Raw genomic sequence first — 27464 nt, 5'->3', positions numbered from 1 at the left:
AAAAAAAAAATACAAAATTAAAACCATTTTGTGGAAGAAATAAATGCAATTTATGGATAAATATAAATACAAATTGAATACGCCTGCGTTGGATGGTAAGTATTGAAAAATGAAATTTCACTTCACTCCAGTAGTAAATAAGTTTATTGAAGAACGAAAAAATATTCCAAGAAATCCAGAATACATAGTGTAAGATCTTGGCATAATACGTAAAAGTACATACATATTCAGTTATGTAATTACATCAGTACTTCTAATGATAAGATTAACTTAAAAAACGAGGGAATTTGCCTCTTTGGCTACTTCAATTCACGATTTTGAAATTTTTTTTTAAATATTTGAAGACTATTTTAATAGTAACATCCGACTGTCGATTAGAGGCTTGTAGAGCAGCTCAGTTGTAGATCTATTTTCAAAAATTTCGACCTCGAGTAGTTTGTAACTTTTTTTAGTAGAATCGCTGGACGAGTCCGGCTCGGATTCTGCATAGTCGTCGCTATCGTTGTAATTGTGCGGATAGTGAACGCGTGCATACACTGTGGGGTATTTGCATAAGCACGCTTGGAGTGCTTGACGCACTGGTGGATCCGCAAATTTTCTGTTTAGCTTGATACCGTAGAGATTGACGCGGAACGAACGCTGGGGGAACATAAAGAGCTGCTTGGGCATCACCTTTAAGTCGATAAAGCGCACCATTCCGGTGTCGTGGAAGTCCATGTAGTAGACAGTCGCCTGACTGGAAGCATGAAACACTTCCTTAATAACAGCGCGATACCATTGACCGTCCAGACTGTAGCGGGCCAGGCACAAAGATTCCATCTCCACAGGATTCAGCTGTGCAGCGTCCCGGATCAAGGCGCTAGTCTCCTGGGCCAGCACAATCTCCTGCTTGGCAAACTCGGTTAGTTCTGGTGTTATCTGCAACTCTGTCGCGGACACCACTTTGTCGATGGTGCACGGAAAATGCTTAACGCCAGTCGGCAGACATTGAGACTTGAAACAACCGATGCTCTCGTGATAGGAACGCTCCGTGGATGTATCCATTGGAGAGAATTGGGCGCTTTTCATCCTTTCCTGCTAAAAGAGAAAGCCCTGAATAACCGAAGGAATCAAAAACCTTACTCAAACATACCTTATATCGCAGCTGAATGCGACGGCGCAGTTGATCCACAGCGGATATGTTCTGCGGTGGCATAAAGCTGGCCTCCTCCTGTTCGAGACTGGCCGTTTTCTCATCATTCTTATTGGAATTGACAGCGCCAATCTCATCGATGATGTAATCATCCGAGAAGGCCTCAGCTGAATTATTTTCTTCCGAATTATCCTGATCGTTCTCTGACTCCTCCAAATTGACACTCCTATCAAGCTGATCCAGCTTGGCTGCCTCTTTGCAATCGAAATCCTTTTCGCATTCAGTTTGAATCATCTCTTTGCTGTCCATCATTAACTTTTTCTTAGCGGGCGGCGGCTGAACTGTTGTATTAACCTGATCAAGTATCTGTGGTGGCTGGACGTCGCCCAACTGGATAAGCTCATCGAACACCTTGAAGCTCTTCAGTGCCTTAGCGCGTTGATGTTTCAGTTCCTCATCCGCTTGGGATGCAGTGCGTACCGCCATTTCGTTGTTTAACATCATGGTCGCTATGTCCATGTCGCCCACCTTGATTTGACATTGCGGTATGCCATTAACTCCCCGGACTTCTATAACGCGTACGCTGCTGAGTTTCATGACCACAGTCTGATGCACTGCGTCCATGGTCTTGATGGTGTACTTCTTCTGCTTGGGCTTTACGCCGTGGATGGCTATGCGCCAGCACATGGCATTTAGCTGCGGGAATGGGGCATAGGGCAGCATATCAGCTGGCGACACCTCCTCCTCGTTCCCGTAGTCCACATAGTACACCTTGTGCTCACCTTTAGCGCTCAACTGGCTCTGGACAATGCCGCGATAGAAGAGATTATCCAAGTGATAGGTTGCTACGACGGGTTGACCAACCACATAGCTGCTTGGCTTGCGCTGTTGTTCCATCAGGGGCTTGAAATGATTCGCAAGCAAATTGCGCATATGATGGATAAAGGGCTCATCGCTGGCCAGGCTCAGGTAAATCTCGCACTGATGATTCACATAGGTGGGCAGTGCAGTGAACAAACTTTTATTGCATTCACGCGGCTGCAGCCAGGCCAATGGCGCCTCATCACAACCGGTAGTGGTTGTATTTGTATTGAAATCGTTCAGCAGCTCCAACGGCGGCATGCCGTAGCTGTGCTCGAACTCCAGCTTAACCACTACTTGGGGCGCTAAGAGGAGCGAGGAGAGAATTAAAAGGCAGCTCAAGGATTAAAGAGTATTCGATACTTACATTCCGATTTTTCAATATTGTCGAAGCCTGCGAACATGTCCTGATCGCATGACTTCTTGGAGCACACGCTGCAGCTGATACTGTCGCCGCCGCTGCTGCTGCTGGATGTCGACTCCGCCTCCTCCTTAACCAGCATTTGTGGATCCCTCTTGGCATGTCCTGCCTGTAATAGCATCTCATTGATGTTCGTATACTTGGTGTGCGCTGGCGAGAACGGTCCGCTGATTTCGGTTCGTGCTCCCCACAGAACCACGTTTAGGCGGTCTCCGCTGCGTCCATAACCCGTCACATGCAGTGAGCTGTAGGTCTCTAGCTGAGTCTTGAAGAACGCTTTAGCCTGATCCGACCACTCCTTGCCATTGGGAACAAGGCCAAACAGGCGGCAGCACATGGCGCTGTTGCTGATGCGTACGAGCGCCTCATCCATCACGGCCAGACAGTTGCTGGGTACGCCCAGCACCAGTTCGCCAATGTCGCGCAGGCGCACATCGTATTTGCTGGTTGTGTTCGAATCGGTACAATCAACAATTTGGCCGCGATGCCAGAGCAGTTCCTGATCTCCCTTGGCCATCACACGCACATAGCACATGTCGCCCCGTTCCCAGTTTGCAGAGGCTGCGCAACTCTGGTACATCTCCGCTGCTGTGGCCTGCACTGTTTTCCTCAGCTCCGCAATGGCCGAGACGAAATGCGCGAGCGTTACGTAGAATTCACCTGGATGCTGCACGTGCAACATTTCGATGGGTGAGCGGTTCGTATTGTCAGTTTGCTTAGGTTGAGGAGCAGCATCCAAGGGCTCCTCTTTGACCTCGTCCATCAATTTACGCGTGTCCACACACAGTTTCGAGAGTCGTGTCTGCTGCGGCTTAATGACTTTACTGCTCACACCAGTCGACTCGCAGTGACCCTGAGACACCAGCATGGCAGCGACGTGGTAATTCCCATAATATAGCGCTACATTGGCCTCCTTGTTGTGTACGGACACCACCTCCATTTGGAGCTTGGGATTAGAGGTTAGCTGCTTAAAGGCATCAATTGCAGCTGTTGTCCAAGCATAGCCATTCGCTTGCAGCGGCTCCACATCGGCCAGGCAACACTTGATGGCCGACTCCTGGGTCCAGAATATGCGGGGTAGCATGAAAAGCTGATCCCAATAGAGTTTCTGTGTGATTCCCGAATCCACCAGACGCACTAGCACATAACCTGTAAGAGCATCAAATGATATATGTATATATATTAATGAAGTCATCAATTGGTTGATTCTCCACTCACCTTTCGGCAAAATGTGCTGAATGCTAGCGCGATGCCACTGACCCTCCGATTGCACCACACAGCCCATCTCCAGGCGACCCAAGTAGATAGGCTCCAACTGGCTGAGACTCATGTGATCCATGAAGCACTGCAGCTCGCGCTGCATCGCGCTCCGCTTTTGCTCCAGTTTGTGTGGCATCACATAGAACTCCTGCGGCTGTTCCACGTGTAGCATCTGTATCATCATCACATCGCCCACACGGGGCCCGTATTTAGGTAATCTCTGCGGCTCCAATGCCATCAACTGCTGCGACTGCGGCATCAACGGGGCGCCAACGACATTTCGCTCGCGCGCTAATCCAGTGTACAGAAATGCTTCGCGCACCGAAATGCTCGAATCGCAGTTATTGGTGATGAGATCAACCTCATAGAGTTGTGTGCCCAAGGCTCGTATGACGGTGATGTGCACAGGATTACTTAAGAGAAAATAAATTATTTGTGTAGATTTTCATAGTTAGTTAATCAATTAATAATAATAAACAGTCCGTCGATCAGTCAGATATATAATCAAACTCGATCTATAAGATCTTCATGATTCAACATATAGATACAGTAGAGTCCGGTTATAGCGACTACGCCTATAGCGTTCGTACGCTTATTCCGACGTAAACTCTCGTCCCCAGACAAACTTATAAGACTAAACTTATAGCTTCATACGGGTGTATAACGATGGCCTCTTGAGCGTCGTTATAATCGGATTCTACTGTAGCATTTAATAATTAAAAGTTATCTTAGTCAATCAGTCAGTCTTCTATCAACCCAGCTACATACTTTTGCACCACTTGTTTCAGAAAGTCAATCGCCTGTGGCTCCCACTCGGTGCCTCCGTTGCTGGGCATCAGCTGCTTCAGGCTGCAGTGGACGGCTGTGTAGGGCAACGTGGCCAAATTTTCGGGCAGCTGACGGAAGCTGGAAGAGATTTCACAATTAAATAGTTTCTATATCATGAGAGGATTGGCCAGTTACTCGCTTACTTGCTCCTATGCACCTTACGGGAAATGCCAATGTCCGGCAAGAACACATTATAGATTTCACGTGATTCCGCCTTGCGGATGACCAGAGCGCGATGCCAGCGATCCATTTCGGTTTGATTGTGGTACGTGATGTATTGCTGGCCCACCACAATCAGGCTCGGTGGCCGGCAATTGGGCGATTCAGAGAATGCCTCCAGATTCTCACGCATTTTTTGCGCCGCTTCGATACACTGTACGTAGAAATCCTCCGGGGATTGAATGGCACGAACACGCACGACTGCATCTGTGCGAAACCAGTCGCCCAGCTGACACGACACCGTTTTGGCTGAGGAATGGCTCGAGTCCGATTTGCTGATGTCCATGGCAGAGAACGTGCGCAAGAAATTTAGATGCTGGACATGGCGATCGCTGTCGCTGTCATGCACCGAACTGGAGCTGCTTTCGGATTTTTTGGGGCGACGCTTTTGCTTCTTGCCCAGTCGTGATTGGATTGAGCCTATTGAGGCCGTCGGCTGAACGCTCTGGCTTGGCCAGTTTGACTCCTGCGGCAGGCTAGTGTTCGAGATAACGCTCTGGTAACCGTATTCGTTATTAAAGCGCACCTCGATCTTAGGATTACGATATTGGCATTTCAGATAACGGCTTATCATATCCGATAGATTATTATTAGTCTCTAAGCTGTTGAAAGATAGAATCGTTAAGGAGAATATCTGATCAAAACAATTTCTCACTCACTGATAGGGATTACGATCAATGTTGGTGACTTCCACATATGTGGGTATTTTCTCCAGATGCTCATTGATGATCATAAAGATATCCCTTAGCCAAACATCCTTTGGCACCTCGCAGCGATCATCGACTCCACCGTTCAGCAACTGGCGTAGGTTCTGGACAAAGCCATAATCAGATATAGAAGATAGTTGGATATGGATGGGTACTTACCTTCAGCACTGCCTCATAGCCATTCAGCTGGCTTATGGCCCCGTCCAGCTGCTGCTGTGGCGACTGGCTGGACTCGCGCAGCATCTCAATCGCCTTCTGTTCGGCTATCTGCAGCTGACCATGTAGCAAGCGGAAACGCTGAGAGATGTTGGCCAGCGTCTCGGCCACAAAATCGTTAAGTTTCTTTTTCTTATTCTTCACCACCTATAAGAGAGAAAAAGAGAGAAAGAGTGGATGAGAGGAGCACCACCATTAAAAGACATTCTAATGATGCGAGTCTACTCTACAAAAGCCGCCTGCGCTGCAGGTGAATGGCGAGCGGCACTCGAGCGCAGCCACTTTTAATTGTGCATTGAGAAAAAAAATGCTTCTTCGCTGAATGATCATTATCAGCGCCTCGGCATTTGTCTGCCTAGATACCTTGTATCGTCTTGTATACAGCGTATGCCCATTACAAAATGTTGAAGAAAAGGTGTATTCAGGTAGTGCATATGGTATGTAGCAGTTGAAATTAGAGAAATAGTAAGGGATTTATATGTAACTCCAACTGATGAGGCTTATTTGGGATATTTTAAAAATGATTGATTAGATAATACAGCTAAGTTAATATGGATGAATTCAATTTTTTTTTTTTTTTTTTTATTTTTTTTTTTTTATTAGTTATAACAATTCAAATAAATCAGTAAACTTGACAAATAAGTACAGTCGAGTCTCGATAATTCGAAATAACAAGGGGATCACTTTTTTCGACTTACACAGAAATTCAGATTATCAAAAATGATTGAGAAAAAATTTTTTCAAAGGGCTAGAATTTTTTCCATTTATAGCGATTTTCGATTTAGAGTACAAGTTATCAAAACTCGATTGTATTTGCAAATATAAATTTTCTAAGCAATTTTGAAAATCCTATAATTATATGGTAAACATTTAATATTTTATGGGAAAATGTTTTATATTTTTATAAAACGAATCTAAACTTTTTAAGATCTTAAAAATAACAAATTTTGGTTCATCCTGACATCTTGAAAAATAATTGAGTGTTAAGATGATAATTAATTGTTTATTTAAAGCCTTAACTTTAAAACAAAAAGGATTTTTGTCATAAGAAAGGAAATATAATCTTCCTGAACTTAAGTTAATTTATGAATCTCTTTGCTCAGTTTACAAAATTACATTAATAGAGGTTTTCACATTGTGCATCTAAGCCTACATATTAACTTATAGTAAAACCTAGGGTATCTTGCGGAGCAGCACTCACCTTTGTTGCAACTGTAATAATTGTTATTGTATGTAGCTTTTGAAAGTGATTGTAAAAACCACCAAAAATAATACAAAAATGCTGCTTTGGGCTGGCTTATGACAGCTGATTTGTAGCAGATGACAGGCAAGTTCGCACCAATCGCTCGGTTCTACCATAAAAGGCAGGCGTAGATCGTAGATCATAGATCGAAGATCGAATGGATTGAGTGTCGAGGAGAGCGTTGATCGAGAGCCAAATGTAAATGAAATCCATATTGAAGCTGACGTTCGCACATCATTAAAACGAAACCATATTGATTTCATTCGATTTTCGGGGTTGGGCTTTGTTTTACATCCATTCGAACGAAGTGCTCGACTCGACACGACACGACTCGACTCGCTGCGAGTCGAGATCAAATCAATTTACTCTTGACCTTGCCCTGGCTATGTGGCCGGCGGGGGTAAGGGTGAGCCAATCGCATTGATATGCTCCATTGTTTTACGCTTCAAGCGATTTAATAGGCCAAGCCAAATGGCCATACATGCGTGCCCAGCTCAGCTCTGCTCAGTGTTTGCTGCCAATTAGTTTTAATGGCCAGCGTAGCAAATAGTTCTCAGTAATCTGCAATTTTTTTCGGTAGGCATTTCACACACTTCCTACGACAAACTCTCAGTCTGTCAGTCAATCAGTCAATCAATTAGGCATTGCTTGGGCCCAAGCTTTAAAGTTTTTGGCTGGCCAGCGAGCACGCAACAATTGAAGCCTGCAAGAATTCTTAATTATGGCCAAAAGCAGTAATTGGCATACAAACTTAGCTGCCATAGACGCATTACAAATGCTCTAACTGAAGCACCAAACAACATTGCGATTGTACTTAACATCAAAGACCACGCTCTAGCAGACAGCTCTGCTCCTAAAAATTGTTAACCTTGCTGTCAAATAATAATCATTAACTAAGTTAGGAAGAGTTTTGGAAGCTTTTATAGTTTTTAGTTGCCAATAATTTGGCCATAATTTGAAGCAACTGCGTTTAGCGCACATTAAAACAATTAGTGAGCAATTGAAGTAGTTGTAAAATATAAATCAAAAATAAAAAATCAACAAAGTAAAAAGATGATTGCGCGCAATTTCAGCGAGTGTGTGTCAGCCACTTCATTTGGCCAGTTTATCAATTACGGACGGACAATTTACTGGCGCTTTGAGCCGCCTCGTTAGCCGCCGCATTGCATTAATCATACACTGTCAAAGGGCATGTTAAATATGTTACGAATTATGTAACATGACATAGATGTATTTTGTATCGACTTGAATTATATTATTGTTAATCAATATAAACTGATGACGCAGTGATATATTAGGATTTTCTACTTCGTCGGTATTGCTCTTTTTCTAAAGTTTTAAAATTAAGATTTCAGATCAGAGATCCATGTTTTACATTCACATAGATCCAAACATTATTCAGGTGAAAGTAAAATAAATATGCTCACTGGGGCAAAGCAAAGCAGAGCTTAATTGGGTTAGGTTTGACTTGCGAAGAAGTATTAACTACAATTTCCCTTAAAAAAATATTTTAATAGGTGCTACTGATCTTACTATTATATATATACTATCTACTATATATATCTAGTATCTAGTATCTAGTATCTAGTATCTAGTATCTAGTATCTAGTATCTAGTATCTACTATATATATACAGTATCTAGTATCTAGTATCTAGTATTTAGTATCTAGTATTTAGTATCTAGTATCTAGTATCTAGTATCTAGTATCTAGTATCTAGTATCTAGTATCTAGTACCTACTATTTACTATCTACTATCTACTAGCATTTGTCCCCATTTCGAAGCATTTTTCGTAGTGTATCTAATATTCTTCATGCTACATATTAATCGTTCTACTATGGCTACTTATTTCTGGTACTGCGCGTGCCTGCGAGCTGTAATGAGAAATCAGCTTTTGCCATTTGCAATTTTTATATGTTTATATAATAGTTAATTCGTGTTTTTTTTTTACTGCTTTTGATTTTGAATGTTTTTCATGTGGGCGACTCGCTAACGCAAAATTTGTGTTTAATGCACAGCTCGACCCCAGGCCCAGACCCGAACCCTGGCTAATGTGATTATGAATTATGCGTAATGTGCGAGGCCTTGAAAGCGCCGCTGTTCCTGTCCCACAAAACTCTCGCTTTTGTAGCAAATATAAATAAACCAGGCTAATTTGGCATGCTGGTCAGCGTGGCAAGGCGGCTGGCTAAAATAAATCAGGCTAAGACACATAATAAATACAGTCCCGACTGAAAGTGGATGAAAGAGAAGAGCGCTGAGATTGAAAATATCTTTAACTAGTTCTAGATCATATACGGGTAGCTCAAGAAAGGTTTATCTAAAACAATTAACTACTGAATGATTTTCATATATATTTAATTTATTTATTTAATAATGCAATTCATTAATTTGTATAATGATGTAAGTTTTTTTATATTGAATTTAATTTATTATAAGTTTATCTAGATTAAACACATTTAAAAAATAATTAGTTTAATACAAAAGAATAATTTTTAAATGTGAATAATCTTCATAAATTTAGATTGATTTAAATACAATACCTACAAAAACAAATCTTTTTAGATCTAAAATAATCTTAATCATAAGTTTTCTTGACAAATGAACATTTAAATAAAATATTTAAGATCAAATATGAAATCTGCAATAGTTAAAGATCTCTAACTTATAGTAAAATAATAAGGCCTCTCATTATAGGAAACAAACTATAACTCTAGTCATACTGAAACAGAACAATGAAATATTATACCCTGTATCCACTGGGAGCTGGCATGCAAGGCTTCATGTTTTTATTCGCAAATTTAAGTCATTTAAGATTGCCCTTATAAGGCAATAGCCAAGTCAACAAAGTCTGTGCAACGATATATATATTGACCATATATTTGAAACTTTATGAAAGTATATGTTAGTCGCACATTCCCAACATCAACCTTTCGTTTTACTGGTTTCTTCTGGTTCTTCTGCAGGGCAAAGACATTCTGCCCAGGTTCTGTGGCGGCAGAGGCAACAGCCATAATAACAAACTTGGCTACAAGGTCAGACTGTCAGCAAGATGCAGCAGCCAAAAACAAAATGAGATAACTATATATATATGTATATATATATATATATATATATATATATATATATATATATACATAGTAGTAAAATGAAAGGAGACCTTCTAGGCAATGAAGTGTCGTTTCGTTAAGGTTTTTCTTTTTTCTTAGTTAATTCAATTCTGGCCCAAAGCCAAAATGAAAAACTTCTTAATTACTTGATGCCGAATTGGCTTTATATACATTTTCACATACATTTTTTGTATCGGCCGTCGTTAGTCTAGGCGAAGGTTGACCCTAGGGTTTCTGATCAGCTCTAGCTGTGTGTGTGTGTGTGTGTGTGACTCATCAGGCTTTGATTTAATTTGATTTGCAATTGCGTAAGGCCAAATCTAGTTAGCACAATTAAAAGTGAGCACAGCTGAGAGCTGAGACAAGATTTTTTGTTGTTGCTGCTGCTGGCTGTTGCTTTTATTATATTTTGGAGGCACGACAAACGAGTTGTTAGCCAGGCTCAAAGCTGAAAAAGCGACTCAACTTTTGACTCAAGCTCTGAGCGCAGCAGCACTGGATGTTCACGTTGCGAAAAATTCAACAAGACAATTGAAAACAGAAAATCAGTTGAAGCTGAAAACGCCAGGCGATCAGACGTTTACGCGCGACTTGAACTGCAATTGGCTAAACTGCTTCAAGACAATACAAAATTGAGGCAGGCTGAAGACAACAGCTAATAACAATAACAACAAATATCAAATTTGTGATGTGTGCTTTACTCTGTGTGTGTGTGTGTGTATATATATATATTTAGTGCAATACTAGTGTGCTATTGTTTGCTGCTACTATTGCGGCAATTGCAACTGCAAACAAGAGTCACCCGCCCGCTACTTGGGTGCCACATATTGGGCAACTGCAACTGCAACTGCAACAGTCAACAGTCAACAAGTAGTCGCTGTTGTTGGGCCAAGCCAGGCAAAGCTGACACAAAACGTTTTCCTTTCTTTTTGTGGTGTGGCATTAAATTCATTTATTGAAAACAGTTTAAAGGCGAATTGCGCGCGTTTTTTGTCGCGCGTTTACTTAGCGGTTTATTTGTTATTACCTTGCCGTCTTGATTGGAAAGTCGCATTGGTTTACGCTTTGTAAAAAGGTCAAAAGCAATCAAATAAAACAACAACAGCAGCAGACACGAGCATAATAAGCAAGCAACAGGCGGCTGCTTAGCAACATTATTTCTGGCTGGCAACATTTGTAATCGGCGTTAGCAACATGTTGCCAAGGCTCACACTCGCTGTGCTCATCGTCTTTTGTGGATATTTACTGTTTACGGGTAAGTCACATAACTAAAGCCGTAAATCATAAATGTTTATGCAACAACAACACTTGCAACCAGAACATGAATTATAGCCTGCGGCATTTTCTTAGCTCTTGCTGCTGTTGTTGTTGTTATTGCAACCAAATCGAATTACAGCAAAATGCAAGCTAAACGCAATAAATCCAAGCAGATTACATGACACACACGCAGCACTCGGCATGAGAGAGGGCGTGCGGGCGATTACAACCGCCTTGATGTGTCAGGCGTTAACAAAAAAATAATAAAAATAAATATACAAGAGTGAAACTTGGAATAGCGCATAGAACAATATGAAATACCCTTAAAGTTAGTTGGCATTTATAAGAGATGCGTTTGAGCTTAACTGACGTATTATATAATTGTATGTGAAGTTTAATAGCTAAAAAATTGATTTAAGAGAGAGAGTTTACTACAGTCGAATCTCGATAATTTGTACTCTGATTAATCTAAGATCTCGATAAATCGAAAAAATTCGTTCTTATGAATTCTTGATAATTTTATTTTCTGTGTAAATCGAGAAAAAACAAAAAACAAAAAAAAACAAAAACTTGAAATCATCGGGACTTGACTGTAGTTGATATTAATATATACCAATTAATATTACCAATCTTGACATCTTTTGAGCTCAGAGCTAGATTTCAACTGTGCAGCTAGCTTTCTTTTCGCGTAGTCAAAGGCTTAAAGTGTTTGTTGCTCGTCGTAATGTAATGCTAGAGATAGAACTGACAAGCAGAAACTAAAAAACCTCCATAGCCTTGATTTATCACTCCTATCTTATACTAGGGCCTTGACTCTAATAAACATAATATATATAATATTTAAGATCTCAAAGATTTGTTCAACAGACTCACACAACTAATATAACCACTGTTAGGGTATAGAGTGCAAAAACGAAAAGATCAAAAAGCCTCGTGCGAAACGCGCGTATTTGACATTTATGGCCAGGTAGTCAACGCGTCGTCATCTTGTTGGCTTGCTGCGATTTATTTGCTTGGTTGCCACCAAGCGGCCAACACGAGACTTGCAACATAGGCGAGCTAGCTAGGCTAGCTGCTGCCTTTTACGACTGCCACGCAAATAATCTCCAGCAATTTTCTATTATGCAACTGTTTAGCAGATGCGCTAGATGTTTCATAATCTAAATCCAATCCCAATTCCAATCCTTATCCAAATCTATATCGAAATCAACTGTTTTTCATAATTTGTCGGGAAAAAGTTCTTTTTGGCCATTTGACATTTGCAGCATTTGCTGCAGCAACAATCTTTGTGTCTCACGAAATTTGAAGGTTGTTGGCGCCGTTCGCACCCAGCGACTGCACGACATTTTTCCATGTGGCAAATCGCAGAGGCGGCATCAGGGATACCAGCTCAAGGGGGGCGGGACAGCATCTTAAATAAGCATTCATATTCGTTTGCCATTTCGATTAGGTGTGAGAGAGAAGTTCGCGTTTGCGTCTAATTAACAATCGCATTGCCAATGCTTTTTATATTATTGCTAAGTTTATTATTGCCCACATGCAGCAAATTCAACAGCAACAACAACAATAGCGACAATAGTGTAATAAGAGACAAAATGTCAAACCGTTGACAATTGTTTTTTTTTTTTATTATACCCTGGAATAAAATATTAGCTAAGAGTGGAGTCGGTTTTTGAAATAATATTAAAATATATTATTTATTTAATCAGAAGAGAGAATGGAGAAGAGACCTTTTAATAAAATTAATAAGAAAAACTACAATTTTATTAATGTTGATAAACTTTAAATAATTTGACTATGAAGAAGTGATTTAAAATATTTCAATAATAGCAAAGAAAAAACGTATATTTTTTTATGTTGATCATAAGATAAACTTTAAATAATTTGACTAGCTTTCCTAACACAACCGAACATTAAGAATAATCTTTTTGGCTGCTCTTTGTGCTTTCAAATGTGTTTCAGTCTCGGGGTAAAGATTTTATAAACAAATTGGATTTAGATGCCTAGAGCTTTAACCTTGCAGCTTAGGCTGTGATTAATCAAAATGAAGTGATTAATTGAGTGAATACAAATATGTTTACCATTTTAATATCATTATCAACAAATCTATGATAAACCAGAGATTCTTGAAATATTTTTAGATAAAATACTAATTATGATTTATATATTATTATAATTATATAATTATGCTATTTCCCATACAAATATTGAGGACTCAATTATTTAATACATTGATATATGACGGCAAAATAAATTGAATCAATGACAACTCTGCTAGTCATGCACTCAGTGTTAAACAAGTGCATATAAATATATTATATATCTATATTTGCAAGTCAGATCCATATATCTATTACAATTGTGATGGTTTATGTTACATTCAAGTGGGGGCAACTGCATGCAAAATGCTTGTTAATGCTGCGAGGGCTGAGTCAATTGACAACAATCTTAGCGGTTATAAAGTCTAGACATAAATTTCTTATAACATTGCAAAATAAAAATTTAATGCAAATTAAAAATAATAAATAAATAAGGAAAAAAGTTGTAATGCAATTTTCAGTAATAAAAATTAAATATATGTATGCAATCTTGAGTAATAAAATGTTAAGCTAAGACTGCAAGTTTTGAGTGTGTTGTAGGCCGGAAAATGTTATGCCAATGTAAATTTTGTATGCTATAAAATGTGGAAAATAAATTTTCGAAATGTTATGTGATGAAATAATGGAAATGTTACATTTTTGTGTTATAAAATATGTTAAATAATTTAATATTTAAAGTCAAATTAAAACAAATATATACATATATTTAATAACGTTAAAAATTCTGTTAGCTTAGCCTTAAGTTTCAAGATTCTCTCTTTATAAATCACTGGTATTAATCATTTCACACATTAAATGACATTTTTGAATTGCCAATAAATGTGGGTCTCGCAAGATTAAAAGATATTTGTGCAGAGAGGAAAATGGCAATCTATTTTTGTTTTAATCGCCATTTATTGATAATTAATTGCTTAAAATTAATTATGTATGCAAGCAGTCACGACACTCAATTGACTTGATAAACTTGTTGTCTCATCTTAGCAACAAAAAGAAGACAAATGGCATGTTCTGCTCACCTGATGTACAGCTAACATTCCCCATTCACAAATTGCGGCAGCGGCAACGGCGCGTATACTTAATGCAACAGCTTATGCAGTAACTAAGCGTCTTTTGTTTGATCTTCGAGCGCACATCCGCCAACAAGTACAGAGACTCAACTCGACGCGACTCGACAACAACAACAAATTGCAACATGATGTCAAAACATTTGCCATCTACTTATAACTATGCAAATGCTGTGCCTCTTGCTTTGTGGAGGAAAAACACAATTTATGGCTCTCTGGCAAAAGTCTTTCACTATGCATTTAGCCTATCTGGTTAATGCGAAACGGAAACTTTTATGAAAACAAAATGTGCGATAAAGCTCCCCCCGACTCTGATATATGACTGCAGCAATATCAAATGCAATATACTATATAACTATATGTATACATATATATATATACATAAACTTATAGTTGAGCCTATAAATTGAGGCTAGATGCTCGTTTATTTGTCTTGCAGTTGACATGCTGATAAAACTTTGGCTCCAGTTGTCACTTGTTTGCAGCCCGTGTAGCTTTTGCCCACTATCGCCAGGTGGCGCTGCATTGCAATTCCAATTGCGTTTGCATGTTTGCCAAAATTAATTGATTTATAGGCGGATAACAACAAAAATAGTTTGGTTACGCACACGTGCAATGGAATTTACCTGTGCGCACATACTCTGCCATTGAATTTGCAGCAATGGCATATTAGCTTCCATTGTCAGCTAGAGAATCTGCGGAAACTCCCCAGTTATGATAAGATAGAAAAATATTACATAGTGTTTACATTTGGCCAAATTTTTGGGCTTTTGGGGACTACAATTCTACGAACTTATATAAGAAAAAATTTATTATGTTACTTAAGTTTTGTGTTTAACATACTTATATATATTTACAAAAGATTTATATAGCTGTAGTAGATTTACTATAAGTAAAATATATATAATACTCAAGTAATTGGAACTTTTGATTTTATAATATAAGATTTTTCAATTTGATAAGATGAAAAAATGTATGCAGATTCTTTAGAGTCTGAGAGTTTATCCTAATGGGAGTCTCAGGTTTCTTAACGTAACGCTGTATCCTAAGTCTCAGATCTCTTTACGTTGCAGTAGTTAGCAAACAAAACTTTTGTTTTATTGACAACAACAGCAAAATTAAAAATACTGCTTCAGCAATATCCACATTTTGCAACTACAAGCAGAGTATTACACAGCTGTGCTTGACCGACTTAATCTCCCATTATTCTTTTTTGGGCGCGTAAGTCAAGCATTTGGCACACATGAGAAAACAATTTATGCGTGGCTGTTGGCCAGGGCAACAGCAACAACAAAGACATAAACGCCCAGCTGACATATGCAAATGGCACAAAAGGCGATAAGCCCGAAAAATAAATAAAATAAAATTATAATGCCAGCTCGCAATTTGATTGAGAAAGAAACAAAACTGAGTCTGAGGACGGCCAACAACAAGTTGGCAACAAGATTCGCAAAGAAAACGCCTTTGGGCATTTCCTTACAATTTGTGCGGAGGATCGCGCCATTAATTTGCGATTAATGTTAATGCCATGGCATAATTTTCAATTAAAATGAAATTTGCTTTGTGCGCGACAAATTGCAAAAAGTAAAAATTATTTATATATACATACAAATATCTGTATATATATATAATAAAAATTGTGCTCATTTATATTTATGAGTTGGCCGCTGATAAACTGCCTGTGGCCGAGGCGGCTTTCAATGCAATTAATATGAAATAAAAATTCATAATTACATACATATGCGCGTCCATATAAAAGCAGAGCATTAAACAGTTTCTGACAGCAGACAATATGATTTACCTGCACACAGGTAACGACGGCGTGTTGCATGAGCCAAAAATTAATGTTAAAGCACTTTTCACAAATCTCTATGAAGTAGAAGGTCTTAATTAGATAATAAATAATAATACCGTTCGATATTATTGTTAGCTCATAATTTTAAAACACACTTTTTTTAGTTGACTATTTTTAATATTTATTACTAAGAGAAACATATTTATCAGCGGACTTTTTATAGTCTTTGAATTTTTCTAATTTGAATATTTATATGATTTTTTTTAGTTGCTTGAAAGAAAGAATTTCATTTGTGATGAGGCTCTTTTTCAACCTTTTCTCACTATTGAAAAGGTGTAGCATTTTGTTGTAAAAAAAAATCTACCTCTACTACTACTACTACTGCTACTAATATTACCACTACTACTGCTACTACTACTACTACTGCTACTAATATTACCACTACTACTGCTACTACTACTACTACTGCTACTAATATTACCACTACTACTGCTACTACTACTACTACTGCTACTAATATTACCACTACTACTGCTACTACTACTACTACTGCTACTAATATTACCACTACTACTGCTACTACTACTACTACTGCTACTAATATTACCACTACTACTGCTACTACTACTACTACTGCTACTAATATTACCACTACTACTGCTACTACTACTACTACTACTACTAATATTACCAATACTACTGCTACTACTACTACTACTATTGCTACTAATATTACCACTACTACTGCTAATACTACTACTAATATTACCACTACTACTGCTACTACTACTACTACTACTAATATTACAACTACTACTACTGCTACTACTACTACTACTACTAATATTACCACTACTACTGCTACTACTACTACTACTACTAATATTACCACTACTACTGCTACTACTACTACTACTACTAATATTACCACTACTACTGCTACTACTACTACTGCTACTAATATTACCACTACTACTGCTACTACTACTACTACTGCTACTAATATTACCACTACTACTGCTACTACTACTACTACTGCTTCTAATATTACCATTACTACTGCTACTACTACTACTACTACTACTAATATTACCACTACTACTGCTACTACTACTACTGCTACTAATATTACCACTACTACTGCTACTACTACTACTACTACTGCTACTAATATTACCACTACTACTGCTACTACTACTACTACTGCTACTAATATTACCACTACTACTGCTACTACTACTACTACTGCTACTAATATTACCACTACTACTGCTACTACTACTACTACTACTACTAATATTACCACTACTACTGCTACTACTACTACTACTATTGCTACTAATATTACCACTACTACTGCTAATACTACTACTAATATTACCACTACTACTGCTACTACTACTACTACTACTAATATTACCACTACTACTGCTACTACTACTACTACTACTAATATTACCACTACTACTGCTACTACTACTACTACTACTAATATTACCACTACTACTGCTGCTACTACTACTACTACTAATATTACCACTACTACTACTACTACTACTACTACTACTACTACTACTACTACTACTAATATTACCACTACTACTGCTACTACTACTGCTACTACTACTACTACTACTACTACTACTACTAATATTACCACTACTACTGCTACTACTACTACTACTACTAATATTACCACTACTACTGCTACTACTACTACTACTACTAATATTACCACTACTACTGCTACTACTATTTCTACTACTACTGCTACTACTATTACTATTAGTATTACTACTACTGCTACTACTACTGCTACTACTACTACTACTACTACTACTACTACTACTACTACTAATATTACCACTACTACTGCTACTACTACTACTACTACTACTACTACTACTACTACTACTACTACTACTACTACTACTACTACTACTAATATTACCACTACTACTGCTACTACTACCACTACTACTGCTACTAATATTACCACTACTACTGCTACTACTAATACTACTACTAATATTACCACTACTACTGCTACTACTACCACTACTACTGCTACTAATATTACCACTACTACTGCTACTACTAATACTACTACTAATATTACCACTACTACTGCTACTACTATTTGTACCACTACTGCTACTACTATTACTATTAGTATTACTACTACTGCTACTACTACTACTAATCTTCTACAATACTTAAAAAGTATGTACGTAGTATCCATATACATTATATGTACTATATATTGACTAGTTATCTCTAAAAGTGAACAAGTTTTGTCTATTATGTCATAGTAAAGAAGCTGTTCTTAAATCCCAAGTCGTTATTTTACTACAAACTCAGATGCCCAATGAGATTCACTCTTTTACAAACTCAATTTACAGCCTACTGAACATATTTATGGCTTTAACGCTTTACCAGCTTTATGCTTTCTGCTGTTGGAAGTGCTCAAAAAAGAGTTTACCAGCCATATATAACAGCTACATGTCTGCAATGATCTCGCTGTTGCTGCTCGCGATGAGGTGAAGGGTTAAAAGTCAGCAAATGGAAATTGTGCGGCATTTTATTGACAATTATGAGAAGATAAATCATTTAAAAACAAAAGGTATCAAAAGACGACATGGCGGCACATCCTTTCACAACGAGACCGCAAACAGCAACAACAAGCGGGCAACATGCAACATACAACTGTCGCCGCAAACATAATTCAGTTCCGCGATGATCCATCGGCGACTCGACTGGTTGAAAGCGGCGCAAAATAAATTAAGCTCATTATATAATTGAATCCTTGATAGGCTGATTATCCACACGGTTGAGTGTCTCTGCGAGTGTGTGTGTGCTTATTAAAAGGATAATGCCCAGTCAAGCGCAAAGAATGCCAATGGACAGCACAAAAATTATGTAAATGAATTTCCTGTTGCGCCTTCCCCCCACCAAACACAAACACACGCACACAAGCGCGCAGCCAGGTGGGCGCAACGACAAATAAGCTCTCTTTAATACAGATAACGCCGGAATATATATGTACATATATGCATGTGTATAGGCATGCATGTATATGTGCCCATATCCAATCAAGTGTGTACTTTAGCATAATCAATGCATTGCCTGAGCTTTAAAATCGCAGCAAATAACATAAAATAAAACTAGATTGCTCTGACCAGGAGTGTCCGACTAGGATATACCCTAAACTCTGTGCTTTCACAGAACAAACAAAACTGTGATGGAAGTGACTATTAAATATCCTGTTTCTCAGTTATGCAGATGGTTAAAAGGTTACTTCAGATTACTCACTGAAATGTAAAAAGGTTGGGATTACTTATACATTTATGTCGGATATTATATATTACATGTATATATCCATATATTATATTATATATCCTTGAGCATCTGACATGTCCTTCGTCAAGTCAAGATATTAGTTAATGCAATAAACTACTTTTGTATTCAAAACAAGGTTAAAAGTTCTAAACAACATTTCTAATCAATATCATTAAACAATTCAATATTAAAAATCAAAATACGTATAAATAAAAATAATCTATCCAACAATATCTCCTAAATTCCAAAAAAATCAAATGCTCTTTTGAAGCTCTCAAATATTTGATTGTATTTATGGCAAAAACAAATATCACGTAGCAACCGCTTCTTCTTTGTTTACTTCTTTTTACAGGGTATACGTAATATATTGTCTATACCAAAAAAAAAAAAAAAAAAAAAAGCAAACGAAATCACAGCGAGCTCCACCTTAAAAAATGTGCATGTGCCTTGAATTTGGCCAGCTTTTGCGGCCTAGTCACAGATTTTAACGGCAACTTCATGCAGTCACGATTTGTTACACACACACACACACACATGCATAAACACACACACGTTCATTCAGTTTAATGTTGGGTGTATAGACTGAGCTCCTTAATCTATCGACTAAATGCATTGCATAAACTGGCGGCCAAACCTCAGCGACGACGATTTCAGGCAAAACAATGCAACAAACGAGTTCGAAGTAGTTTTTCATTTTCATTTTCATTTTGATTCGTGCAAATAGCTCAAAGGCTGTTTTTGTCTTGGCTAGCGCACTATATATTCTGTTTCTCCCTTTTACCCCTGCCCTCTCGCTCTCTCAACTCAACTCTCTTAAGCATATTTTACGGCCATGTCAAAAATTATGAACGCAGCCAATATCCATTTGATACGGGCTTTGAACAAGTTTCTTGGCTTCAGTTGCCGAAAAATGCAAATTGCCGCACTAAATTGAGTTGAATTGAACAGAAAAGAACAGCTTTTGATTCATATCGAGGGTATCAAATAACGCCCCCGACTGCTACGCCTATAACGTCTAACAAACTGGGCCGATTTGCGGTTAGAGGCTATCAACAATTTGAAGGCGGCAAAAGTCGCGCTTTTAACTAACCCAAAGCAGTTGCAACAAATCGCAGTTAGACCATTAGTTGAAACTGTTTAAGAGCTGTGTGTGGGACAAGGATGTGAAGTAGAGATATTTAAAGTGGGCTAAGCTGATTAATGATATGTCAATACTGCAATGAAAGACTACAAAAATAGATAGCTACTTGTGTATTATACGAAATTGTTGAGGAAGTGAGAGGGGGACAAGGACATTATGGATAAGAGATATTTTTATGGGGGCGAAGCTATGATTATTTAATTATTTAAAAATAAGAAATTCTCTTGAAATTTAGTTATACTTGAAGTAAAATGTGAACTAATTTTCAATCTTTCAGTCGTAAATATTCTGTTGCTGTTGTTTATGAATACTTTCAAGAAATTGCTGTAAATTTCGAAAACTCTAGGCACAATAATAGTCGATGGCTAATTGTGCATCTGGCAGGAAGCACCGAAACAAAACATGAATAATGCAACTGATAAAAAGGACAGGCTAAATAGAGCAAGAGGGAGATAGAGAGGTGAAAAGATTTATGTTAATGTGTGCTTTACAGGTAAATCGAGTGCAACCCTTTGGCTAATAAGCTCTGGCCAAACACTTTATCAATAGCCAAGTTAGCGCAAAAGCCAATTACACAATTGTGAAATGCGTAGCTGTTGGGGCAGCTGCCACAATTTGTTGCGGGCTGCAGCGTATGGCAATTACTTTAATTATGCGACTGTTTAAACCAAAAAACCCAATCACACTCGCGACGACAAGCCACCAAAGAGTGTGGTTCGCTGTGGTGTCGCGTGGTGCACCGAAAAACCAGCATTTGCCACACATAACACATATATTGATTGCCATAGCCATAGAGGAGGCCGGACTCCACAATCGGGTTACCTAATCCAATGCCAGACGTGGCAAAGAGGTGTGCCCCATAGCCAGCCATGATGCAGTGCATCCGCTGGACAGCTGCCCAGCCCATAGCCACAAACACAGCCCAGCCCAGCCCAATTCTCTGTCCAATCTGTTCCGCCATGCGAAATGTTTCATTAGACACAAAATTATTTCGTTTATCTTTTCCTTTTTTTTTTTTTTTTTTGCTACGCACAACTTTTGACATTAGGCGCGCTGTGCGTAGCTGTTATTGGTTTATATATATATGTATACATATAAATATAGATATATATCTCTCGCAGACATACTTCACAATTTGTCGTCGGCTTTTGTGCTATGTGCAGTGGCAGTGGCTGTCGCTGCTTTTGCTGCCGTTGTGGGTTTTTGTTTGCCTCGCGACTCGCCTCTAATTACAATTTGATTGTTTTTCGCAGTAATTATTTCATTTGTAATAAATTTTGCTGTCGTTTTTACGTACACACTTTATGTCGCAATTTGCCGCAGACACACTGTGCGTGTGTGTGTTTAGGTGTGTGTAAGCTTGTGTGACTAATAAGAGATTTTTCAATTCTCTGCTTGCATTATGCTGATTGGGTTTGCAACGCGCCTGCTTTAATATTTTGCGAAAAATCCTTAAATATCAAAAGATTAATTTCCGATTATGATGCAAAGAAATGGATGGTATTTTAAAACTGAAAATGCTACAGATAATATTAGCTTTTTATCTTAATATAAGTTTTTTTTTTTTTTTTTTTTTGTTATATATATTTTTCTTAATTTTACTATTTATTCACTATTTCATTTTAAAGACTTATGCGCATTGCCTAGTAGGTAGGCTCATGTGAAGATTTTTTATTAATTAAATAATAAAAAAAATTTGAAATAAAAAGAAACAAATAAAATAAAATAAATAAATACAAATAATAAAAAAAAAAAATTAATTAAAGGAATAGAAGAATGAATATTATGAATCATTTTTAAGGAGGTGAAGCAATTTTTTTATTTATTTATTTATTTTTTTTGCTTATCAAGTTAAAAATCTTGTTGGCATATAGAGAGTTTAAAATGAAAATTATGTTTATGTCGGCCTTTTCAAGGGACAGCTGCCCTTCATATGCCTGCTGCATGAAGGCAGTTGCGCAACATACGCACACACACAGACGCACACGCAGCAACATACTCATACACAGCCGACAGTCGACACTCGACTTGAATGACGGCATTTAAAGTAAGCGACAGCTACACAACCACAACAAGAATTGAGAATCGACAAAAAAAAATATATATATATATTTATATATATCAGACACACACTATAACAAGGTTAAGGTCAATTACAATTACAACAACAGTTAGCTGAAGTATTTTCCCAAAGAAGCTACAAGGTCAATAGCCAAAACGAACGTCAGACGACAGCAACATGTCAACATGTTGCACAATCTGAGAACGTGTTGCACAATGTTGCTGCAACAGAAGCGGGTCAGAGCCAGAGGTTAGAGTTGAGCCACAGATGACAGCTGTGCTCTAGCTCTAGAGCTCGAGTTCGAATTCGACTTCGAGTTTGAGCTGAAGCTAATGGCCCCAAATGCGGGTGCGGCCGAAACCCAAATTATAATCTTGACATTAATGCGATTTGCAACGCCCGTAACTGTTGTTGCAGCCTTGAACTTTAGCTTTTGGGGCTTGGTTCATTCAAGTTAATTACATTTCATGTTGGCTTTATTTATCTATATATAAATCTATATTTATGAATATATTTTTCGCTTCCTGTAGATTGCCGTGAAACGGAACGTTCGAAGCGCACCAAACGCCCGCGCGCTCCGGAGCCCGTCAACTTTGAGCCAGAGCCGCAGCAAGATCTAGAGAATGAGGAGAGCGGCAGCCAGGAAAAGGATCTGCCCGAAATACCCGACAATTTTTTGAGTCCATCAGTGCGCGAATATCTGGAGTTGGGCAAATCAATACCGGGTGAGCATTACAACTGACAACTCCATCAATATGCACGACTGGCCGTCATTAAGACCACGCCACGAGCACTGCCCAAAATTAGGCAGCCGAGCTGCTGGAAGGACAAATCGCTGTCAACACTGAATTGCAATACCCTGTAGATATTGAAAGTGAGGTTGCGCAAAAGTAAAAGTATTTTGGAGCTGTGTAGAATTTGATAGCGATGCTTGCCTGATGCAGCTTTCAGTTTATAACTGGGTCAAGATCTATACAGAAACAGAAATTCAGTTCTAATTTATTTCATTATTGTTGGCTTTGTTAAACATCGATTTAGAGCAATTATATATAGCAGGCTGCTTGCAATTATATTCAGAATTTGAGTCATATTTCTGTTCTAGTGCTGAGCGTTTTAAGCTTAGAACTATGACAAGTTCAATAGATTCTTTAGAAGATACATTGCATTGACAGACATGATATATCTGAAATATTAGTTTAATAATATTGTCATACGAAATAACAATTTATATTTATTTTTTTTTGCTGTTGCTTTGCTCAAATTTCAAGCTTCAATTCATAAAGTTTTTCTGATCTCTTCCTTGTCATTGAAATATACCACGTATAGCATGATATTATATAGTAGAAATCAAATATTTTCACAGCTGAACATTATTCTTGCAGTGAAACGAAAAAAGTCATGCTATATATTATCAAAAGTAACTAAGAAATTGAAATCTTTTGAAGGTCCACGAGGAGAGGAATTCGGAATATCAGTGAAAACTTATATACAAGTTGATGTAACAAAATACAGGATATCAACTAGTCAATAGCTCTCACTGCGCAACTTGTTTTCATTTTCAGTTGCAAAATGCGTTTTTCGACCAAACAGATAAAAAAAACCTTTTTTAAATTATTTTTCGAATGGAAAATTTGGCACAGAAGTGCAGCTACTCGTAAATTCATTTATTAGCGAGTGACGGTGGGGTCACGCCGGGTCGGTGGAGCCGCCGGTGCATGTCAGATTTGTTTATGCCAACCATACGACACGCTTTTTTTTTTTGTTGTTTGCATACGGCCGGGCTGGGTGCGTGCGTGCATTTGACATTTTTTGAGGGGAGCTGCAGCAGGAAGCTGGTTTGAATGTGCGTTTTTGCAGCTGCACTTTCCTTGAAGTAAACAAAAAAAAAAAACGTCAGATGAATTGAAATTGATTGGAAACAAACAAGATGGTTTGTTTATTTTCGCCAGCACTAATTGCAATCACCAAATAATCTTTCAGGTCGACCAGGCGTAGACTATCCCATACTATCGGCCATACCCTATACGAACTTCTATTGCGACGAACAATCCTATCCGGGTTTCTTTGCGGACATGGAAACTAGATGCCAGGGTGAGTAGCTCCAACAACTCTCTCCATCCGTCTCTCTCTCTCTATCTCTCTCCCTCCCACTCTTTCTCCGCCTCTGTAATACATAGTTCTAACGCTTTATATTGACAGGTTGGCACTATTGCGACATTGATGGACGTCAGGCCTCGTTTCTGTGCCCCAATGGCACCCAGTTCTCGCAGGCGGTCTTCGTCTGCGATTGGTGGTTCAATGTACGCTGCGATCTCTCGCCCCGGCTCTATGCGATCAATGCACGGCTCTATCAGCGCCCCAAGGTGAACCCAACTCGACCACATCGCATCATCACCAAGCAGCTGGTCGAAGATATATTTACTTAAGCAGCAACTGCTGCCTGCACAGATATTTCGTATATAGACTTTAAACATAGTTTGTCAACAACTATTAGTGCTTAGATTTCAGTGTTTATGCCACGAACATGCTTGTGCTGCTATCATGATTTATAAATGGTTGTTCTCAATTAGATTTCGACCGCGTTTAGTTTATTTCTCAAGCGTCAAAGTGTGCTGCAAATTTATACTCCTTAAACACGCTAAGTTTTAACTTAATTTTTTTTTATCAAAATATTTGCCTTGAGAACTTTTAAAAGATCTAAATGCTGATCTAATTGAGTTCAGGGAACTTATTAAATGTATTAAAATTATATATTGAGTACATAAAAGGATATTTTGTATTAAATATTTCAAAAAACAAGCCGACAAAATTATGGCGCTCTCTCTATAAAAATATATATATCTATATAAAAACAACTCAATTTTCAGTTGTTTGCAATGAAAATAAATGACAAAACTAAATTTAGTTAAGCAACCGCATATAATATCTCAAATATTATAAAAATTCAGTAAAGTAAAATTTATAAAAGCTTTTAAATATTAAGGAAAAGAAAGGAAAAATATAAAATAAATACACTTGATACATTTATAATAGTTAATCGTCGTGCATTTTCATGTTTAGCTATATTTTCATATACATATGTTTACTATATTTAGTATTTGCTGTAAATGTAAAATTTTGTATATACATAGACTTAGTTTGAGTAAAATAAAAATTATTCCTAAGTAAAAAAAAAAAAAGTTTTATTCTTTCAATAATTTGCATTAACTTTAGTGGGAAATTTTTTTATTAATTTTTGCCTTTTAATTTTTTAAAAGGATTTTTTTTGTAATTTATAGCAAAGATTTTTTAACTAAATAAACAAACTATTCCTAGATATTGTTCAGAAACGAGTTCAAAAAAGATTCAACTGCAAAAGCCACGCCCTTATATATTTTTGAAATTTGTTTTGCATGATGTCTATAACTAGAGCTAGATCTATAACTCTATAGCTTCAATAGCATGCAAATTCTGCTTTCATATAGCTAAAGGAATGAATTTAGCATTCACTTCATGGTTCAATTTTAAGAGAACTATTTTTGGTAAAAGATTACCAAAATTATCCAAGACATCTATCATCCCATGAATAATGATGATGTATATCTTCCATGCATAAGAAGTCGACGACTCTCAGCATCCCGCATCTTCCCATAAATAATCCAATTGCCTATCTGCAGGCGCACAAAAATTCATGTTGTTGCCACTGAAAACTGTTGCACACTTTTGGCTGCTGCATGCAGTGGCTAAAAATAAACTAAACGTGGCCAAAACGCCAGCATTGGCCATAGCAAAAGTTTGGCGATTGCTGCTGCTCGAGCATGCGGCTCAATGGTCTAGGGGTATGATTCTCGCTTTGGGTGCGAGAGGTCCCGGGTTCAAATCCCGGTTGAGCCCGGCTATAGAAACTTTTTGGAAAATATTTTAAAGGCGGCTTTTATTTTTTCGTACGGTTAGTTAATTAAACAAACAAGTCGGGCGATTGTCATTTGTAGATATGAGCATAGTATTTGGTTAACAGCTGCTGAGGCTGGGGCTGCTGCTACTGCTGCTGGTGCTGCTGCAACAATTGAGAGATGGCTGCCGGTTGATTTGAGCGGACGCTGCAGTCGCAGTCGAAACGGCTAAGACGATAATGAACCGGGGCTAAAATATGTGCAGCTCGTTTTGTAGCTGCAACGATGGAGCAGCCGATAAAGCAAAGTGAGTGTGTGTGTGCGTGTGTGCCTTATAGACGACAATTGGAAAATTGTGAACAATGAATATGGTTTGCCGTTGCATTCGCTTTTGACCAGTTGCATTAGCTGGTGTGAACAGATAGAAAATGCCGTCAAATAACCCAAATGCCCGAAAGTTCAGCGCTTATGATGTAAGCATGAGTTATCTGCTTAGATAATTTCCCCAGCTTTGTATACGTGTGTGCGTAAAGCCATTAGCCGTAAATAATTGACCCGAAGAATGGAGACATCTCAATCAAGTCTTGCCAAACCGCACAGCTGACTTTCACCTGGCCTGGCCTGGCGCAGCGCAAACAAATCAAATCAGCCAACGATATGCAATTTTGGCTAATATAACTTTTCATATCGTGGCCTTCGCTGCATGCGCCAAAATGGAACTTCAGCACAAATAACTGCAGGCCACAAAATCCAAAAATAATATAAATAATAAGCAGCTGCGACTTCGAGTTAGCCGCGACACAGAGCCGGCAACAACAACAAGTGCCTGTTAGCCAG

At 38.2% G+C, this 27464-nt stretch overlaps 2 protein-coding genes and 1 non-coding gene across 5 annotated transcripts in view; 2 read left to right on the top strand and 1 right to left on the bottom strand.

The window, feature by feature from the left end:
- Positions 1-126: 126 nt before the first annotated feature.
- Positions 127-27464, bottom strand: part of LOC6572854 — a 68058-nt gene continuing 40720 nt past the window's right edge. The window contains exons 1-9 of one of the 3 annotated variants that reach the window (XM_032728003.2): positions 6008-6111; positions 5588-5791; positions 5381-5532; positions 4646-5323; positions 4443-4580; positions 3633-4087; positions 2361-3563; positions 1133-2298; positions 127-1077 (exon numbers count right to left, since the gene is read on the bottom strand). In XM_032728003.2, the coding sequence (XP_032583894.1) occupies positions 346-1077; positions 1133-2298; positions 2361-3563; positions 3633-4087; positions 4443-4580; positions 4646-5323; positions 5381-5532; positions 5588-5671 (4608 nt within the window). In that variant the 5' untranslated portion in view covers positions 5672-5791; positions 6008-6111 and the 3' untranslated portion in view covers positions 127-345. Of the gene's footprint in view, positions 1078-1132; positions 2299-2360; positions 3564-3632; positions 4088-4442; positions 4581-4645; positions 5324-5380; positions 5533-5587; positions 5792-6007; positions 6112-27464 lie in introns of those variants that run through there. The other 2 variants (XM_032728002.2, XM_001998924.4) reach the window with 2 other exon arrangements.
- On the top strand, positions 10561-25324 carry LOC6572855. Its single transcript, XM_001998925.4, has 4 exons — positions 10561-11253; positions 23286-23480; positions 24736-24846; positions 24955-25324. Exons 1-4 carry the CDS (start codon positions 11193-11195, stop codon positions 25179-25181), a joined length of 594 nt encoding a protein of 197 aa, XP_001998961.2. The 5' UTR covers positions 10561-11192; the 3' UTR covers positions 25182-25324.
- Trnap-ugg lies at positions 26557-26628 on the top strand. The gene has a single exon. It is a non-coding gene; the product is annotated as a tRNA-Pro (tRNA).

This window comes from Drosophila mojavensis, unplaced genomic scaffold (assembly GCF_018153725.1).
Source record: "Drosophila mojavensis isolate 15081-1352.22 unplaced genomic scaffold, ASM1815372v1 contig_16, whole genome shotgun sequence".
NCBI lineage: Eukaryota > Metazoa > Arthropoda > Insecta > Diptera > Drosophilidae > Drosophila > Drosophila mojavensis.
The sequence above is the reverse complement of the archived record's forward strand: the minus strand, read 5'-3'. Positions and strand labels throughout refer to the sequence as shown.